General features: G+C 42.4%; 1 protein-coding gene across 2 annotated transcripts in view; it reads left to right on the top strand.

Moving 5' to 3' along the window:
* Positions 1–21,211, top strand: part of TMEM117 (transmembrane protein 117) — a 326,549-nt gene that overhangs the window by 40,400 nt on the left and 264,938 nt on the right. For both annotated transcript variants that reach the window (XM_043548908.1, XM_043548914.1), the window contains one exon: positions 7,161–7,293. In XM_043548908.1, coding sequence (XP_043404843.1) covers positions 7,161–7,293 — 133 coding nt within the window. The remainder of the gene's footprint in view (positions 1–7,160; positions 7,294–21,211) is intronic.

The following is a 21,211-nucleotide window of genomic DNA, read 5'->3' as shown; positions in this document are numbered from 1 at the left end:
GCCACAGGAGCGCTGTGTGCTGCTCCTGTCCCACCACGAGTGTTGGCTCCGCAGCTCCCATTGGCTGGGGACCGTGGCCAATGGGAGCTGCGGGGGCAGCACCTGCAGGTGGAGGCAGAGTGCAGAGCTGCCTGGCCGTGCCTCCCTGCACCCCCTCTTGCACCCCAACCCTCAGCCCTGAGCCTCCTCCTGCACCAAACTCCCTCCCTCTTAGTTAACTAGAATTTTTGACTTACCAGTACCCCCCATTCCCCCAACCTGATGGATAACAAAGCTTTTACTGTAGTAGGCTGGCACAGGGGCTGATGGTCTGGAGAACCAAGACTCTGCTTCCCATGAGAAGTTGCCATGGTCCAGCAGAAGAACGATGGGCAGTACACATAAGCAGTTAAGAGAATGTCAACCTAGGTGGGCAGCTCACTACAATAAAGCCAAGAACCTGATCCCACTACACACAGATGAGCAGGTCTCTGTCCAGCCAGCAAATAGGCACACAAAACAATAGCAAAAGGCAACACAGTGGACACAGGTCCTATGATATAGCTACAGAATAAGAACAGTGGTAGAGACTTCATTGAAGACAACTGTTGAGTAGCAGCAGACAGCCAGAACATCCAGACATACTGGGCTCAGGCTAGGACGAGGTGGGCTTAGAAAGACCCTTAGCCATCAGCTAGCCTGATGTAGGTGGTATACCTGAAGAACTGAGGCATATGAAAAGGAGGACTTGTGGCACCTTAGAGACTAACCAATTTATTTGAGCATGAGCTTTCGTGAGCTACAGCTTGACTTTTGCATCCGATGAAGTGAGCTGTAGCCCACGAAAGCTCATGCTCAGATAAATTGGTTAGTCTCTAAGGTGCCACAAGTACTCCTTTTCTTTTTGCAAATACAGACTAACACTGCTGTTACTCTGAAATGAGGCATATGAGTAAGCCGACCAACAGATTGAATACAGCCATAGGGTGGAAGCAAGTCCCCCACCAGCAGCTGCAATGTACAAGAAGTGGGAGGCTGGTTCGAAGAGAGCCCACTTTAAAGACTATGAGGTCTAGCAGACTGCAATGTGCTGGTGGTAAAGGCCATGTCCCTGAGTTGGTCTATCTACTAGTAACCTCTGGCCCCAGCAAGTCAGCAAATGCTGGCACAAAAGACAACAACAACAACAACAGTTAAAAGGAAAGATGTCACAACCTGCCTGGAACGTGAAGGGAGGCACACAGACTGCGGGAAGGAATAGGTTGGTAGAGGCAGCAAGCAGTCAGTCTGTTTGCACAGTGATTAAATTCTAGGTGCAGTTTCAGCATCTCTGTTAATAAAGAGCCAGTTTAGTTTTAGAAACATGGACTGCTCTCATGTTATTACCCTGGACATTTGTCTGTCAGTGAGTATTTTATATATCAATGTCATTATCAAGAATATTTGTTTTCATCCATGGAACTCTTTTTATGCAAGGAAGTATTGTTATCTCTATTTTACAACTAGGGAAACTGAACGAATACTACTGCTCCCCATAGATAAACTATGTATTCTTAGTCCTGGATTTACTTCACCTTCCCAAGCCCAGACCACAGGATCAGGTTTTCCTTGCAACGTGCTGATAACAAAAATAATTTTTTAGAGACTGAGAGTAATGTCTTGTACACAAAATCCTAATTAGGTCATCACATAAGGCCCCTTATGCCTTTTATAAAGAGCAGTGGTGCTGATCTATAAGGACCAAGACCCTTAACTTTTGAAAGTTCAGCTTCATTCACATTCACCAGTTTACATTTAGGTGCAGGGTCTTGTATATGTGGGAAGTGTCTACAGAAAATATACACTAATTAGAAATGAGCTGTTCAAATCTAACATAACTGGTCAATTTCATATTTCACTGCTTCAAAATTGCTGTGCAGAAGTACTGTATAGAATGGCACAGCATGAAACTGAGCCAGAGTTTCACATTGATTACTTGCATTTATCATTCCCCACCCTTTCTCGAGTTCTGCTTCTGGGCTTTACCCTTATTACAAACTGCTAGTGAGACTATTTGTATATGTTGTGCAAAATCATGGCAAACATTTCACATACTGAACCCTCCAGAGGGCTCCCTCTGCAGAAGGGACCCTGGTAAGTATTTATCAGGGGATATACTGGTGTGCTTTGAGTCAAGATGATGATTCTGTGCAGAGCCGTCCTTGTCCTTACGCAGCTGCGGAGGGCACCTGAAAATTTGGGGCACCCCTTGGTCTTAGTGTCCACCCTCCCGGCTCTAACTATCCCTGTTCTGACCCCTCCTGCAGGCTCCCACAGCTGGCTGCTGCATCCTGGTGAGTCTTCCTTGGGAGGGGATCTAGTAGTTAAAAGTGAAAAAGCCTTCCAGCCTGCCAGACCTATTAACACAAGACTGAAACTGTTAAAGAGCCATTCATGGGGTAATGAAATCATTTAACAGGCATTTGCCAACCCCCAGGTATATACTGTCAGTTTCTGTATTTACTGACAAAAACAGTTGTGCGTTACTGTAATATTTACTCAGAACATGTTAGTCGACGGGACCTTAGTTTAAAATTTGTTTTAAAAATATTTCATTATTCAAATATTTCAGTGTGTTGCTGCTGAAGATTAGAAAATCACATCTCTAAAAAAATCCTTGCATAGATTTTTAGATGCACAATCTGAGTATTCAACTTTAGCCTTAAATGGTTGGATCTTCAGGCATTCAGTTTTTTAAATAAATCCTTCCAAAGACCACCCTTATCTAAAATACACATTTTAATTACTATAGTAAAAAAAAAAAAAACTTGCTCCCAAAGTCTTCCTATCCTTTCTGTCCTTCCATTTTTCCCTTCACCTCCTCTCCCCCGACTCCCCATTGAAGAGAGCCCTTAAAGGGACAACACCCCTTTCCTTCCAGATAGCTGGACAAAGAGTTTCCCTTTCTTTACAATCTGACTATCTGATGAACTAGTTTTAAGAGAACCCTCCGGCAAAATCAGTAGCTTAGTAAGATATAAAATCCTTTGTAATGCCTAAAATCTTTGGAAACATTTTTTTTAAAGTTGGTGAAATTTCATAAACATGTCTATTGTTATGGAGATCACAAAGTAAATTAGTGTTCTCTTTTTCTAAAAGCAGTGAACATTGTTATGAACACACTAAACCTCTGTGACTGATTAATTTAAAATAATGTCTTTGTTTCAGTGAGTTAAAGATGTAGTAATCTGGAATGATTACTTTACGAAGGCTTAAGAGTACATTTAAAATATAAAATCGGCTTAGAAATACTGATTAAGAAAATGTAAAACAGAGAAGAGCTGCGTCATGTATTCCATAATATTTAATGTTGTATTCAGCAAGACAGCTAACTCGCCCTTACTACAAAGTTTTTGCAAATAAATGTCTGACAAACTTCAGGGCATATCAAAAAACCTGTGACTGACATATTTTATTCCCAAGTTAAATGTTTTTAATTAGGTACCCTCTCCATGTCCATTCTGCGTGAGGGAGAGGGTACGGGGTCTCTTCAGGGCCTGTGACTCTCCGCCACTGGGAGGCAGGCCGGGCATCTCATTATCCTTTGCTGTTTCGTCCGGCCCCCCCACCCCAGGCTGCGGGCTGCCATTGGGCATAGGGGCACCAGTTTAATAATACTGCGTAGGGCCCCATAAATCCTAAGGATGGCCCTGATTCTGTGCAAACTAAAAAGGCAGAAGTAGCAAATCACCTGTTAGGTGGATGAATAAAATGCTTAGTGCCAAATTCTGCCCAGTCTTATACCCTTTGCTACCCCAGCGAAATCAATATTGGATTGCACAGGATGTGTGTCAGGGCAGAATATGGCCTTTGGTATAACAAAAATTTACCAAAAATGCACTCTTTTCTACTTCAAATATTTGATAAGAGAAAAGGCTCCCATTAGACAGATGAGAGAGAATGGGATGAGTGAGTCAATGGGCCTTCTCCAATGGTTGAAATGAATCATAATGGTCAGTAAACCCTCCCAGCTCCACCTCAAAAATGCAAGTAATCTGTTGCACTGAGTTTCATATTTAGCCTGTCATGTTTGAAGATACAATATTGGAAATTTGTGGGTAAAATACTGAGCATTTTCAGTGAATAGATGATGAAAAAATGTTTAAGATTTTAGCTGATGACCCTTTAGCATTGCAGCCTACAGCAATGTGCTGTATATTACCACCTGTCATATTTAATCAGGCAATCTCCTTGCCTGGTATTTAGCAGCAAGTCTCTTATGTTTCTCATATGTTGCCTCATCAGTAAAAATTCCTTCTGTGTCAGGTTATTAGTGGGGTGTTAAATGTAATATGCTGATCTAAGCCCTTTTAAAAATCAAATCTGTGATATTTTCTTTCTGTTTTTGCTGGGCTTCAGGCCCCGAATGCAAAATAATTCTAAACCTTCCTGCTTTCACCCACCCACTCTTCCTTCGATCTTTAGTAGCTGCAAATGAAGAGCCAAACAGAAGGTAGGAGTCATTACAGCTAAGTGTAAACTGTAGAACTGGGGGATGTCATTATATTGCAGAAAGACTGTTGTGCCTATGACATTAAAGCCAATCCTACTCCAAATACAGTTGTAATATTATATTTATGAAATGGTAAGAACATTAACATGAAAATAATCACAGCTCAGACACTCCAGATAACATTTAGTCCTCTGAGATGCAGTGACAATTTCTGGCTAGGAAATAAAAAATGATTATCTTGTTAGTGGCACTGCAGGCTCTGCTTTGCAATGTGATTATTTACTATTTCTACTACATTAGCATTTTGGGCATGTCTACTCTGCATCTGGGAGCTAGCTTCTCAGCCTGGGTCCACAGACTTGTGTTAGTAGGGCTCTAACGCTAGCTGTGTGGACATAACTCTGACATTGCAGCTGGGGCTGGAGCTCAGACTCCCAAGTTCATCCATGCCAACAGGCTTCAGAGCCCAAGCTGCAATATCTATGATGCTATCTTCAGAGAGCTGGTGTGATCCTTGATAAAACAAGTCTATGGATCCGAGCTGGGAGGCTCGCTCCCAGGTGTAGAGGAAGTATTGTTATTCCCATTTTACAGGTGGGGAACTGAGGCACAGAGAAAGTAAACAGTTTGACCAAGGTCAACCAGGAAGTCAACGGAAGAATCAGAAACTGAACCCAGCTGCCCTGAGACCGAGTGCACAGCCTTAACCACCAGACCTTTCTGTGAGGTTGTCCCATCTCAGCCGTTAAGCAGAGTTGAGCCTAGTCAGTACTGGAATGTGAACTCTCCAGTGTCTTGCCACAGTAGTGGTTTTGAGTAGCTCAGACCATCTCAAAATCTCCCTTATTGGCATTCCGTGGGTATGGAACAGGACACATGGCAACCTGCAGAACTCTACAAGAAAGGGGAAATTGCCCAGTACAATTGTCTTGGATCTTTCTGAGAGGAGATTACAGAACAACTGTAGTAAACCAAACCCTCTGACCCAGGCAGTACTGTTTGTTAAACACGTGTGGTAATTAAGGATGCCATAGTACATTTTGAAGAATAGGTGTGTCCTCGCTGCAACTGGTCAGAAAATCACCATCTAAATGAAATTTCAAAAAGAAGTGTGTGTGTGGGAGGGGGAAAATTATGTAAATAGTTTTGTTTGTTGTTTTTGGCCAGTTCTAGGCTAGGGCAGATTCTGATTTTGGATTTCCCAGTCTAAGGGCTCAGTCTAAGGTGCTGAGCATTGTGGGCCTGATTCAGTATAGCACTTAAGCATGTGCATAGGTTGGAGCCAATGGGATTGCTCATCTGCTTAAAATTAAGCAAGTGTTTAAGTGCTTTGCTGGATCAGGACCAGAGTTCTCAGGACTTTGCAGGATGAAGCCCTAATTTAGGAAATACCCCTTCAGTTGTATAATTCCCCTTCTAAACAATCACCTTCCTACTCCTTGAACTGGAGTCCTGTTACTCCTGACTCAGAAGGACAGCAGTGTTTCCACTTCCGATCACTGCTTTTCAGTGTACATATTATTTGTAAGACATTTTGGGAGAACAGTTAAAGTAAAAGATGCTTAGATAATTTAAAAATATTTTAGTAGAGCAAAAAGGTGATAGGTGCTGAGAAAGACATGGATTTAATATTAACTGGGTAGTGTGTGTTTGATTATTGTTTATTTTACTTCTTGCAAAAAGAAGTAAAATAAACCCCTTTGTGTTTTCATTGCATTTATGAACCAGATACCCTGAAGAGATATTAAACTTGGTTATACTTCCTGTTATAGAGCAAACCAACCTTCTTTTGCTTCAGTATGGTATTTACACCATTTTTTTTTAAATGTCTTGCTGTTTTGCTTTTTGGCTTTTCCTGAGCCTAACAGTTTCCTGTGTTTTTTGCACAGGTTGCCATTTCTTCTCTCTGCTTGCAAAATGGTTCGTTATTGTTTCTTTTGGGGGCAAAAATTATCCTGCTTGTAGTGAAAACTTTTTAGATCTAAACCATTTTGTCTGGCAGCTTTATGAATTTTAGCACCCCATTAGATCAAAATAATAAGATTAAGGAATTCTATCAATGCCACAGGGTGTGGACATCATCTGCAAGCCCTTTGGTGGGGAATTTGAGAACTGTGAACACAGAACCCTAAGGCACATCCTTTGCAAAAGTATATCCTATAAAATAGTTAACATATAGCACAGTTAAAAAAAAAAAGTGACTCTTCCCTTGAGTATTAAGTTGGCTTTTAGATTAATTCCAGAGATAGTTTTCCCTTGTATAGTAATTTGTCTTAATTGAATTAATGTGTTATTCTCCTTAAACAGACTAGGGCTGAGATCCTGCAGTTTGAACCACTAGTACAGACTCTTGCTCAGCCCATGGGATTCTGCATAGGTACAGGGGTCCACACTAGTGTATCTGATTGTAAGAGCAGGGCCTAAGTTAGGTGGACAGCAGTTTATGGAGCGCATACCCAAATACCTTATAATATAGCAGGAATATTCTCCAGCTATGCTGAGTGCAAGAAAAGGCTGAAAATGGTATAGAAACTGTAAAATCTTGAATTTTTTTTTTTACAGAAAATCGAGTTATTGCATTTAATAAGTAAGTACAGTTTAGCAAACTGTTTTGCTTTTGCTATAAAGTAGAGATACATTTGTATTCTGGATAAAATAAAACTGATTTCTCATAATATTCACACCACAGGTCAGTTATTCCGGCTAAAAATGTTTCGAGAGGATCATGGATCTTGGATGACAATGTTCTTCAGCACCATTCTCTTCCTCTTCATTTTTTCTCACATTTACAATCTGTGCCTCCTTATGGCAGGGAATATGAGGTAGGCCTTGGGTTTCTTTGTCTTCTATTGGTGTATATATTCTCTCTGGAATTTATTTTATAGTGTGCTCCTGTATAATTAACAGTTTACTATAATGAAAACACATTAGCATTTGAAATCTACCTTTTTAACACCTCTGTTTTTCTGTATTTAGGCATGATGATAATTTAGCAGTTTGACTGACTAAGAGGTTTGATGATCAGTGATGAGGAGTATTAAGCTAATTAGTTCACAGTTATAAAAATGTGACCTAAGCTATTAATTATTAAGCCAACTTACTAATGATTCTTGTATCTACTGCTTATAGTTTGTTCACAGAAAAAACTACATTAAACTGAAGTTAAGGTTGAGTATGTATCAGTAATTTAAGGGTAAAAACATTAGAGACATTGTAATTATCCCAATACGAAGCATTACAAATCAGGAAATTCAGATGATCAAGTGGGTGAATATCTTGTCTACTTAGCAAGCCAAAAAAGATACTGTTAAAGAATGTGATGATGTGTTGCTTAATGGACTGAAATACATTAAGGAAATATAAATGTGATGTATTATAGGTCCCAGTGTGCTGCCAAAAATATATGCAGCATGTGAAGTCCCATTACCAACATAAGATAAAATAAAAGCTGAACTTAACTAGTTGATAAAACAACTGTGCTAATAATGTGGTCACCATAATACCACCAAACAAATTATGAAGTTGTATTGGTCCAATAGATATGAATAAGGGCATCAAATGCAATTGCTATCCTAGGAGAGCAAGTGTCCATGTGGTCAGAAAACCATCAAGGCTCTGAGGTGGTAGTTACTGACAGATGCCTAATATAAGTAAGGTAGGATAATCTTCCCAACTCATGGAGGTTTAGGTCTTACATGTCCATCCTGCATTTGTGTTGGTTATTAACTGTCATTTTGTTACTATTATGCGTTATTTGCATTTGATTTTCCAAAAAATAGAAGATATATCTAGCTCTTGGAGTCAGTGGATACTGGGCCCTGCCAGGTGACAGCTTTAAGTTTTTGTAACCTTGACTCATATTCAGAAATGAAGTTAATTCACTCTTGCCAGCACGTCTGTGCATCGCCTTTGTTACTCTCTCCCTTGGTTTGTTTGCATACTGCCAGCTGTGCTGAAACGATCCCCTGATAGTGAAAGCCCACGTACATGCAGACAGACATGATCTATTTATAAAATAGCATGTATTAGTCAATCTGTCTTCTTATATAACAGGAAATAAAGTCTCTCCATCCTTGGTATTTATGCCAGTCTGATATTTGAAGAAAATTGTTATGAGAAATTGACTGTGCTATGCCTAGTGAATCATTGGGACTCTGAAGGTTTATTGGAATGTGCTTGGTGCATTTCTAGCATTGGGACAGTAGGCAAGAATGTAAACAAACAGTAAAAAAAATCTCACTCTTCAGCTATGTCACTTTGATGTAGAATAATATCACTTCCTCCCACATCATATATGTGTCTGCTATATTTATCCTGCAAAATTCTTCCATTCAGAAACAAACTTTTCCGCTGTAGATAGTGTATTCAGACAAAACAGAGCTTGAATTGGCTCTCTCAAAGTACAGGTAGCGCAGTATGCATTGATTCTCTGAAAAAAACCACCATTTGGGTTTGGGAGACTCATCAACAAAAGAGAGAATGCCAGAGCCCACTGTTTAACTCTGTCTTACAATGACATTTTAGAGAGTGGATTTCCTCTCATTTTTGTGAACACGTTTGTGAAAGCTGCTTGTTTGACTCTATACAAAGGGGTTACAGCGTGGACAGCGCACTTTGCCACATTGCCTTACTAGAGCAGCCCAATCCTACACTGGAGGAACTGGCATTGAAGGTAAAGGGGTAGGTCAATATCCATGGTCACACAGTCTGTAGTCTCTGCACAGATTGCTGACATGCATACTTACTGCGATGTGGACTCCTAAACATTAAATACTTTAAAATAAAAGCATTTACAATAATAAAATCATCCTTCCAAAACAAGGTCTGAGAGCAGGGCTTGTTTTAGGGGTGGGCAAGCAGGGTGGTCACCTTGAGTATCAACTTCTTGGAAGGTTCTCCACCCTGACTGGCAAAAGCTGGCTGAGAAAGCCTTAAAATCCCAACCCCTAAGGCTGAGTGGGAAAAGATCAACTCTTCTTGTGCAGTGTGCACATCACTTTGTCCCTCTACCAGCTAGCTTTGTGTGATGACAGGGGAATGAAGCTGACAAGTTCCTTCATCTCTGAATACTTGATCTTGTCAATGAAAAGTCCCTAGTGGCTCATAGAATGGTGATATTGGGAGAGTGATGAATGTTGCCAGATGCATGTTTGCGCTGGTGATCACAACAAAAACAATGTCCTGTTGGGGGTTGGAGTGGGTAGGTTTGGAGTGAGTGAGTCCCAAGACAGGAGATAGAGCTTTAACATTGTTTCAAGACTCATCTCATTTGGAGTACGGGATAGGTTTGTGTTTATTGATGAGACACTTTTTTAAAATGCTATTCCAGTGAGTGTTTATGTTTGTCAGACCCAAGAATGTTTCATTAGTGTCCCTTTAAAAAATAAAAGTTTAGGAATTGTGCTTTACTGGGAGCTGAAAATAGGTGGCCAGTTTGTTGGTGGCTGAATACACACTGTGCAACCAAAGGTTGTTTTGAGAGTATGAACAGCTGGATCAAAATCTTTGATTAGCCTTTCATGACTATGACAGAGTGAGGATAGATCTCTACTCTGTTGAGAACACCATCTTGCCCATTAATGTCATTTCTTGTTAGGGGCTCCCCTTTGTATTGAAACCTCCATTGTAGGTTAGGGCATCCATTTTTTGGCAGTAGGGGCTTGACACCTAGTTGAATGACTGTCTGAGAAGTTGGCAAAGAGCAGTGTAATGCTATCAGGTCTGATTCTCTCTCAATTACCAGCCCAACCACAAGAACAATGAACTCTCTCAACCTGGGTATATGGCCCAATGAGGTCAGAGACTACATTTAAGAGGGGAATTCTCTCTCTGACAGGAGTGTGTGTAGCAGATCATAGCCACCATGCAGGAAGACTGGGCTAAGGAGGTAGAAAATCAGAAGAGCTGCTTATCCTATGGAGGCTCACCAGACACAGGACACAGAGGGGGCTGATTTCAGGATTGTTTGTTCTTTTCCAAAAATCTGTAACTCTCTAATGCTGTTGAAGAGTAAAATGCCTGTGGTTAAGAAATTCCTTTTCTAAACCTGAATTCCTTGCCTGCCTGCCATCTTGTCCCTGAAGGGCTGGAATGCTCCTTTGGGGATCTAAGGCAGCTGGACTGAAGGATCTTACTGTCCAAGAAGGGTGCTAGATACAGGGTGTGTATCTGGGAATATGCCTGAGAGACCCAGAGCTACAAACTGTGACCAGTCACCACTAGAGCAGGTCGAGAATCTGCTACAGAACAATTTTTTTTTAAATGCCAATTCATTGAAAAAAAAACTGTGTGGAAATTATTCACTTTTGATGGAAGTCATCTCAGAACTAGGGGTGAACTAGAAAGAGAGCCCCTGGAATAGCCAGGTGGCTAGGGCACTCACCTGGAATGTGGGAGACCCCTCTTCAAGATCCTGCTCTGCCTGATTCAAAGTAAGGACAGGAACATGAACCTGGGTCTGCCACATTCTAGGTCAGTGCTCTTTATCTCTTTTCTGTTGGAGCTGTTCCTCATTGTATAAATATGCTTTGGATCTGAGACACTGACTAGCCTAGTGGTTAAGGCACTCACATAAGATATGGATACCCAAGTTCAAGTCCCTATGACTCCCACATCCCAAGAGAATTCCCTAACTACTGGGGTGGGTCTCTCTGCTTTTCATGAAGTATTTCTAAAGGTTGCAGTTTCGTCCCAATGTGGAACAGGAAAAATGTTTGAAATTGTGAAAATTTTCACAGGACAGGAAAACTATTTCTCACCCAGCCCATGTCCCTCTCCAAACCCAGGGGGCGGATGAGATGTGATTCCCAGCAGGTGGGTTCACTCACAAACTGGTGTCCATCCAGAGAGAGAGACCGGGTGGGTAGTGACAGTGACCTTCGTAACACTAAGATGGTGTGTAAGTTAAGGCAACTGAGAGTGGTTTATGCACAGATGACAGAGGTTTTATTTCAGAAAGTTTTCTCTTTTTTTTTTTTAAGAGCACTAGAGTCTAAAACTGATTAAAGAGAAACTGAAGAATGCTAGCCTGAGTGGTGATAAAAGCTGAGATTTTCAAAGGATCTGAAGGCAGTTATTTCCCCCAACTTCCATAGAATTCAATGGGATTTGTGTGGTTATGGCCCCTTTGAAAATCTCGGCCAGAGAGCTATGCCTGGGATCTGCCTGCTTGAGAGGCTGCCTTGCTCCTTCTGCCGTATTGCCAGGACTGAGGCAATAGTGAAAAGGGTGGTTTTGGGCAGTCATTCTTAGTTTTCATATAGCATTTCATCCTTAGGTCTCAGAGCACTTTCCAAAGGACAGTGTATAGCAGTATCCTCATTTCACAGGTGGGGCTGCTGAGTCACAGAGATGAGATGAGTGACTTGCTCAAGGTCACATGGTAGGCCTGTTTTAGGCCCAAACGTTTAGCCACCTTCATATTGTTTTAATCTACTATGGCCTTCCATGGTCTAAATTCTGTTATCTTGTACTCAAGTCCACTAGTGCTGGCCTGTTGTGGAAAGTCCTGCCTAGCTCCTGATATCACTCAGGCATCTCTAGAAGATTATTGGCTCTGCAATGTCATAATGCAGACAGGACTTCCAGCAGCTGCCAGGATGGGTGGACAGCATATCTATGACAGGACAAAGGTACAGATGAAAAGCAATATTGTCCCTTCTATTTCAGTGTTACTGAGAATTATTTTTAAAGCAATAGTTGGTCTTTTGCCCTTGTGCAGTATTGGTTAACTGAGACCATTCACATTCTTACAAACCTCATCACTGATTCTGATGCAAGAAAGGAACTGATACATGAGAAAACAGCTGTGTTAATTTAAAGCTTCATTTGAAACATATGGAAGAGGGGGGAAAAATCCTTGTTAGCCAAGTGGAAAAGAACAAATTATGAGGATGAGAGAAAATGGTATAAAACCACAGTGTTGTAATCACATAGCATTTGACATTTGTAAATGTGTTCTGGGAAGAGCCACATGATGGCAGCAAAAGTCATGTTTTAAAAATAAATATGATAGATGGTTATGAGTTAAGAGCAGCAGGATTTTTTCTATTGAAAACTAATTTTTATTCTGGATTTTTTGGTGTCAAAATCTCAAACTGAATTTTTATTTCCTTTTCAATCTGTATAGTTTCATTTCAACATAGAAATTTTTATTTTTGAACTGTCTATTTCATATTACTTGTTCTCATTTGACTATAGACCACCCAATTATACTATTGTATGGAAAGATAGTATAAATTCATAACAAGATTAATTGAAGTTTGTTTCAAATGGGACACTTTAAAATGGAATATTGGCCTCCTGTTTAAAGAAAGATCTATCTATGGATGTGTTCAGATATACCATTATTCAATAGTACAAAGTAATTTAAAGCTGTAGCCACAACACACTTTCTTTCTGGTTGTTGATTATGACCTTCTGCGGTTAATAATACAGTTGTCACTATTGTCTCATGCGAGTGCTGGGTCTGTCATAACAGTTTTTGAAGCACTTTCTATATATATTCTTTCACTGTGGTTCAGTTGTTTTTATATAGTTTGAGATTAACATTTCTTGGTACTTCTGTGTCTTTGCTTTTAATGTAGAGTGTTTCAAGCATGTGCTTAGATCCTATTGAAGTCAAGAGGTGAAACTCTGGCTCCAGTGAAGTCAATGGCAAAACTCCCATTGACTTGAACAGAGCCAAGATTTCACCGAAGGACTGTGCTGAATCCACAAAGGCCCTGAAGCCCTTAAGTCCTGTTTGTAGGCACCACTGCATTCCACCAAACTCCTGCTCAGCTGCTGTCTAACTCTGTAGGTGCCTAAAGTTGATCGGCACCTAAGTTTTTGCAGTAAAAGTTCCCTAGATGCCTTTGTTTGCGCCTCTAAGCATGTGTGCTGTTGCCTTACTTCAGACATGCAGGTGGCTGTCTCCTGCCTAAACCCCAGAACAATCCATGAGGAAGATAGGTGTTCCTCTGCCTAGGGGTTTGTGTATGTGCACACCTTTAGCCCAGTGGCTAAGGGCACTCCCCTAGGAGTACAGAAGATCCTGGTTCAAGTCCTCCATCTGCCTGATAAGGAGAGGGAATTGAACAGTCTCCTATCTTGCAGGAGACTACTCTAACCACTATGTTATCTAAGTTTTTCTTCTTTAATTAAATATTAAATTGGCCAATGACTAAGAATGACACTATAGGCTAGGGCATTCACCTGAGAAGTTGTAGAACCCTGTTCAACTCCTCTCTCATTAGGCAGAGAGGGAGACTTGAACCAGGGGTTTCCTATATCCCAGGTGAGAATTCTAACCATTAGGCTATAGATTATAGTACTCTTCCTACTCCTGTTTCCCTTCCCCTAGCTGTTTTATGTGGTGTTCAACAACCTTTGATCAGGCCCTGCAGGTGACTTAGGTGGCTAAGTGCCTGTCTTCCTGGTTCATGAATCACAATAGAGCTAGGCACCTTCTTTAGCAAGGGCTTAGGGACTGAACTCAGATGAGCAGCGCTTAGGATGCATCCCTCTTGTTGGATCTCCCATTAGCTACCGTAGGCGACTCCCCACCTAGTACGTTGGTTTGTGGACCTCTTTCCAAGGCACCTCTCTTCCCCGCATACATTGTATAGAAGCCTCAGCTCCTAACTCAGGCTGTGTGGATCTCAGTGTGTTTCTGTGATTTTCTAGTCACCTAAACTTTAGGCACTGTGAAGCATAGTGTCACAACATCTAAGTCCCTTTTGTAGATCTGGCCTTCGGGCCTAATTGAAACAAATCTCCAGTTGACGAATACAACAAACACTGACATTCTTATTTATCACCAAAACAAAAACAGGAAACAAGTTACATATTTAAGAAACACAAAAGTAAATACCCCTTGAAATACATTAACTTTATCCTAATCCTAGCTAAATAATTACTGAACCTTTAGATCTTTTCCAGTGCAGACAAATGTAGACCCTTGCACCTCTGGAAACGGGTACTTTCTAGCTGTTACTCAGTTGTTTACACCAGACTTGATCCAAGGTGGTGTCTCTTCACTTGGGTTTTATATGACGTATATGATAGACATATCACCAGTATTGTTTTTTTCAGCAAGTTTCTGAGGCAAAGGCAAAATTCATTTCCTGGCTATAATTAACCTCCATCTGAACTCTAGAGACTACAGTGGAGCTATGTCAATTTACACCAGCTGAGGAGCCCACCACTCCATTCTAAAGTTTCCCCACCAAAACATATGTAGCAGTATCTATTGTTTTTTAGTGTGTCATTATTGTGGTCTCTTATAATCAAGTTGAGTTCCCGTAATAGACAGCATAAGTAGTCTCCCCCCGTAGCACCCCAACTAGACACAAAAAATGACTTAATGATAACCCCTACTCAAGCAGATGCTTGAAGGGGGAAAAGAGGGTTTGTGCTGTACTGAGGTTCAATAAGTTCGTTCTCTTGTGGGCTGCCAGAGGAAGTGAATTCCACAACCATGAGCCCATCATGCTCTTAGATACTGGTCTTCTGGTGAGTGTTATTGAAAAAGCCTCAGCTGATCTCAGTGGTTTCAATGATGCATAGGGAGACTGGAACTAACATATCTAAGGAAGTGCCTAACAATGCTAACTTTAATTAAAAGTAGCACCTGGAAGTTCACCTAGAAGGCAATGCACCTGATAGATCACAGGTGTAAAATGCTCACACTAACCCACTCCAAAAATGTAGAAGTCTGAGGCTTCTAAGTGGTCCTCAACTGTAGCCCCAACTACAGCATACTATAATAGTCCTACCAGGAGGTGACAAAAGCTGGGAGATCTTTGATGAGATCACATCAACAAGGAGAGGCCACATCCTCTTAGCTAACCACAGAGGAGAAAAGTGTTATGATCCACCGTGGATACTTGAAAAACCGAACTTCAGTCTGTTATGTTCACAGGACATAAACTAAGAAGTTAAATAAAAAAATATAAGTGTCTTTCTGGAATTGTGTGATATAACACTACATTTTTTCTTAGTATCCAGAAATCTAATACCCAAGAACCAAAACCAGAGAGAAATAAAGCAGGCCGCACTATAAGCAGAGAGACAGGATTCAAGCCATCTTATTCTAGGCTGACTTTCCTGAATGACTGATTGCATACATCCTTACAAAGCCCCCTAGCAGCAAGCTGGACCAGGAAATTCTCCCTTTCCTCTTGCATAATAACTTGCCATTCCAACACAGTCCTCAATACACGAGAGTCAAATACTCCAAGCATCTTAACCTTTTTGGCTAGGGGTACACATACGCTCCATCAGTTGATGGATCAGTCACAGCCCTCATGAGTTCCTTATGTTAACTCTGCTAACATCACCTCCATCTTTCCCGGATTAGACTTCAGGAAGTTTATCTTGCTCCAGAGTCAGGCAAGAAAAATGCACAATCTGGATGGCATAAAAGTAAGATGTAGAGATGAGTGTCATACACGTTAGTGGCTCTGAAGCCCAAAACCACTACATTCTAACAAATCCCACGCTCACCCCCACCCCCTCAGAAGATGAGACAGACTAGAATCTTGTAGGACCCCTGAAATGAGTGTAAGGGAGTCACACTCACCTCTTGTGAGTGCCCCCTGTCCAAGTGCATGTGCCTGCACTCTCTCTCTCTCTCATTCAGTTTGTGGTGGGTCTTCAGTGACTCAGCCCTTCGGCCAAGTCACACGCAGTCCACAGGTGAAATAAAAACCCCTTCTGGGAAAACAGTCCAACAGGGGGGCCTATCCTAGTACCCCTCAGGTGGCCATTCTGTCCCTGTAGCCCTCCCTGGCTCTGGCCTTTAATTAGTTCAACAGTCTTTAAAATGGTGTTGGCCCTGGGTATTGAGCCATATTCCAGGGAGGGAGATCTGGAATAAGTGTTCTCACCATCTTTGGGCCTTTTGGGTCCCAGCTCTCCAGCTGGGCCACTAAAAGAGTTCAGCTCCCCTTCTGGGGTGCCTCAAAATCCAGGCCATTTTCCCAGTGGCTGGGGAGTGGGAGGGTGTTCCAGATCCACCCTCTACTCCAGGTCCCAACCCAGGGACCCTAAAAATAGCAGCCATCCATTGTGTCCTTTTAACTAAGCTATGTTGCTGCTATGATTCCATGGGTCACTTCCCCATGGCCCCAGCACATTTTTCATCCTTACCTCAGTGTCTCATCCTGGTTGAGTCCCAGCCACCAGGCCAGAGTTCCTCATTCCCCCAGGTCTCTGCTAGCACTGCTCTATCCAAGATCCTGTAGCTTCCTCAACCAGTCAGGCACACCATTCAGACTCCTCCACCTCCAGCAAGGAACTGAATTCTGCACTGGACTGCAGCTCCTTTTATATGGGCATGCTGGGCCCGGACTGACTGTTCCATTGCAGCTCCTCTCTGATTAGCTGCGTCCCACACCACTGCTCTAGGCAGCTTAGAGGACTCTCTCCACTGTCCTTTTCTGGGGTGGGGTGTGGCAGGGCCACAAAGCCTCCTGCAGTGGAGCCTCAGGGTCTACTCCACGCTGCAACAGAGAGACTGTAGGATAGAAGAGCATATACAGAATAGCAGTGCCCTGGACCTCTTAGAAAGAGTGAAGAATGCCCGCCAGTGGTTCTCAAACTGTGGGGTGGGACCTAAAAGTGGGTTGTGATCCCATTTTAATGGGGTTGCCAGGGCTGGTGTTAGATTTGCTGAGGCTCAGGGCTGAAGCCAACGTCTGAGCCCCCACTGCCCAGGGCTGAAGCCAAAACCAGAGGACTTCAGGTCTGAGCATCAGGACTCAGGCTTCGGCTTCAGCCATGGGCAGCAGGGCTCAGGTTACAGCTCCCACACCCAAGGCTGAAGCCCTCAAGCTTAGGCTTCACCCCCACCCCCAGGGCAGCGGGGCTCAGGCTTCGGTCCCCTTTCCCGGGGTTGTGTAGTCATTTTTATTATCAGAAGGGGGTCGAGGTGCAAAGAAGTTTGAGAAGTGCTATAATCTGCTCCTCTTGGGGCACAGAGCTATGTCAATAACATCTCTTGGTCACAGGTTTCAGAGCGGTAGCCATGTTAGTCTGTATCGGCAAAAAGAACGAGGAGGTGCCACAAGTACTCTTCGTTCTTTTATCTCTTGGTCAGTTGCTGAAAAGGCTGTGACAGAATTGGAACTGTGCTGTTACAATTTACGACTGCTGTAGGTTGACCTGGTTATTGGGATGTTTACTGCGCGAACATATTGGATTAGTGTTGTAGAGTCTGTAAGGAAAAACAAACAGGATGGTAAAATGACTGAAGATAAGCCACTTTTCCGCAAACACATATGGGTGTTAAGACAATGCCAGGGCAAGAAAAGGCCTGGGAACATACAAGATCAAAATACTATAGCAATTAAAAAAAAACAGACTCTCTTTTTAGAGACAGGGAAATTTTTCAGAAGAATTAGGCTGAGACTCAGCCACCTGCTGGGGTGTATGAAATTAGGCCTGCCTAGGTTACTAACCAAGAATGGTTACGTTTAGACCTTTTGCTGTTTTTAAATCCTGCAATGCTTTGTTTCTACTGTTTAAAATAAACAGTACTTAGGTTTAACAATGCTATCTGATCACTGTACACCACTGATCACACTGCTAAAGGGAAGAACTGCAGTTGTCAGAACCTAGCTGGACCTGCTGGGTAAACACGGTTGATACAGAGGGTGCTGTAGACTAGGGCCCAGGCTAAGAGTGGGAGAACCACATGATTCCTCCCTAGGAGAAGTAAAGGCATGTCTGATATCTGAGGTGATACACTCGGAGAGACCACAAAGGGGACAGAGGTACAGCTGACCTTGCAACTATGACATATGGGTCCTGTGGAGTTGCCATGGTGACAACTGGAATGTGTTTGTGATGTAGTCAATCTCTACAGCCCTATGATTCCCCCTCTCCCCCTTTAAAATTAATGTCCTTTTAAATGTGAGGAACAACACAAGGCCAAATAAATTGATCATAAAGCTGTATATATATTTACACTTCAGGCATAAGTTCACATACAACCCTGTTAAGTGTTTGACATATTATCTTGTTCTTCTTTTGAAACAGTGTATTTGTTTAACAAAACCAATCAATTTAAAATGTTCAAAATTTCAACTAATGTATCTATTAATTTGTAGTAAATATAAAAATTTAGCTATCACAAGAGAAATTTTTCCTTTTTCTTTTTGCTGACATTGTAAATTTGTCATTTTTGAAAATTTTTGTTCACATCGTTAGTATACCTGGCTAAAAGACTGTCTTTTTCTTTGCTCACACCAGGGGCATTCACTGACACTACTGACGTTTCGGTAAGACCAGTGTAGTGACTATGACACTGCTTTGTTTCATCTTTCACAGTTCAGAACATTGTCGTAATAGACACTGATAATGTTATTAATTTACTCACGCTGTTATGCTGTAACTATAATCTTGGACTGCAGTAGCTTTGTCCTTTGTCCTTGTTCAAATGGCTTGGTATTAAATTTGCACTCGGCCAGAGCTTTTGCTGTTGTAATCAGCGTAGCAATATTACAACCGGTGGAGCTATCCCAGTTTTTACCAGCTGAGGATCTGGACATTATTTTCACTTTCTTTCCACTGTTCGGTGATAACCAATTGAACTTGTTTCAGAGTAACAGCCGTGTTAGTCTGTATTCGCAAAAAGAAAAGGAGTACTTGTGGCACCTTAGAGACTAACCAATTTATTTGAGCATGAGCTTTCGTGAGCTACAGCTCACTTCATCGGATGCATACTGTGGAAACTGCAGAAGACATTATATACACAGAGACCATGAAACAATACCTCCTCCCACCCCACTCTCCTGCTGGTAATAGCTTATCTAAAGTGATCATCAAGTTGGGCCATTTCCAGCACAAATCCAGATTTTCTCACCCTCTGCGCCCCCCCCCCCCCCACACAAACTCACTCTCCTGCTGGTAATAGCCCATCCAAAGTGACCACTCTCTTCACAATGTGTATGATAATCAAGGTGGGCCATTTCCTGCACAAATCCAGGTTCTCTCACCCCCTCACCCCCCTCCAAAAACCACACCACACAAACTCACTCTCCTGCTGGTAATAGCCTATCCAAAGTGACCACTCTCCTTACAACGTGCATGAAAATCAAGGTGGCCCATTTCCAGCACAAATACAGGTTTTCTCACCCCCCCGCCTTCCCAAAAAACACACACACACAAACTCACTCTCCTGCTGGTAATAGCCTATCCAAAGTGACCACTCTCCTTACAACGTGTATGAAAATCAAGGTGGCCCATTTCCAGCACAAATACAGGTTTTCTCACCCCCCCACCCCCATACACACACAAACTCACTCTCCTGCTGGTAATAGCTCATCCAAAGTGACCACTCTCCCTACAATGTGCATGATAATCAAGGTGGGCCATTTCCAGCACAAATCCAGGTTTTCTCACCCCCCTTCCCCCAACACACACACAAACTCACTCTCCTGCTGGCAATAGCTCATCCAAACTGACCACTCTCCCCACAATGTGCATGACAATCAAGGTGGGCCATTTCCAGCATAAATCCAAGTTTAACCAGAACGTCTGGGGGGCAGGGTAAGAAAAAACAAGGGGAAATAGGCTACCTTGCATAATGACTTAGCCACTCCCAGTCTCTATTTAAGCCTAAATTAATAATATCTAATTTGCAAATGAATTCCAATTCAGCAGTTTCGCGCTGGAGTCTGGATTTGAAGTTTTTTTGTTGTAAGATAGCGACCTTCATGTCTGTGATTGCGTGACCAGAGAGATTGAAGTGTTCTTCGACTGGTTTATGAATGTTATAATTCTTGACATCTGATTTGTGTCCATTTATTCTTTTACGTAGAGACTGTCCAGTTTGACCAATGTACATGGCAGAGGGGCATTGCTGGCACATGGTGGCATATATCACATTGGTGGATGTGCAGGTGAACGAGCCTCTGATAGTGTGGCTGATGTTATTAGGCCCTGTGATGGTGTCCCCTGAATAGATATGTGGACACAGTTGGCAACGGGCTTTGTTGCAAGGATAGGTTCCTGGGTTAGTGGTTCTGTTGTGTGGTATGTGGTTGTTGGTGAGTATTTGCTTCAGGTTGGGGGGCTGTCTGTAGGCAAGGACTGGCCTGTCTCCCAAGATTTGTGAGAGTGTTGGGTCATCCTTCAGGATAGGTTGTAGATCCTTAATAATGCGTTGGAGGGGTTTTAGTTGGGGGCTGAAGGTGACGGCTAGTGGCGTTCTGTTATTTTCTTTGTTAGGCCTGTCCTGTAGTAGGTGACTTCTGGGAACTCTTCTGGCTCTATCAATCTGTTTCTTCACTTCCGCAGGTGGGTATTGTAGTTGTAAGAATGCTTGATAGAGATCTTGTAGGTGTTTGTCTCTGTCTGAGGGGTTGGAGCAAATGCGGTTGTATCGCAGAGCTTGGCTGTAGACGATGGATCGTGTGGTGTGGTCTGGATGAAAGCTGGAGGCATGTAGGTAGGAATAGCGGTCAGTAGGTTTCTGGTATAGGGTGGTGTTTATGTGACCATTGTTTATTAGCACTGTAGTGTCCAGGAAGTGGATCTCTTGTGTGGACTGGACCAGGCTGAGGTTGATGGTGGGATGGAAATTGTTGAAATCATGGTGGAATTCCTCAAGGGCTTCTTTTCCATGGGTCCAGATGATGAAGATGTCATCAATATAGCGCAAGTAGAGTAGGGGCGTTAGGGGACGAGAGCTGAGGAAGCGTTGTTCTAAATCAGCCATAAAAATGTTGGCATGCTGTGGGGCCATGCGGGTAC

This window comes from Chelonia mydas, chromosome 1, assembly GCF_015237465.2.
Source record: "Chelonia mydas isolate rCheMyd1 chromosome 1, rCheMyd1.pri.v2, whole genome shotgun sequence".
Taxonomy (NCBI): domain Eukaryota; kingdom Metazoa; phylum Chordata; order Testudines; family Cheloniidae; genus Chelonia; species Chelonia mydas.
This window is presented reverse-complemented; position numbering and strand designations above follow the sequence as displayed.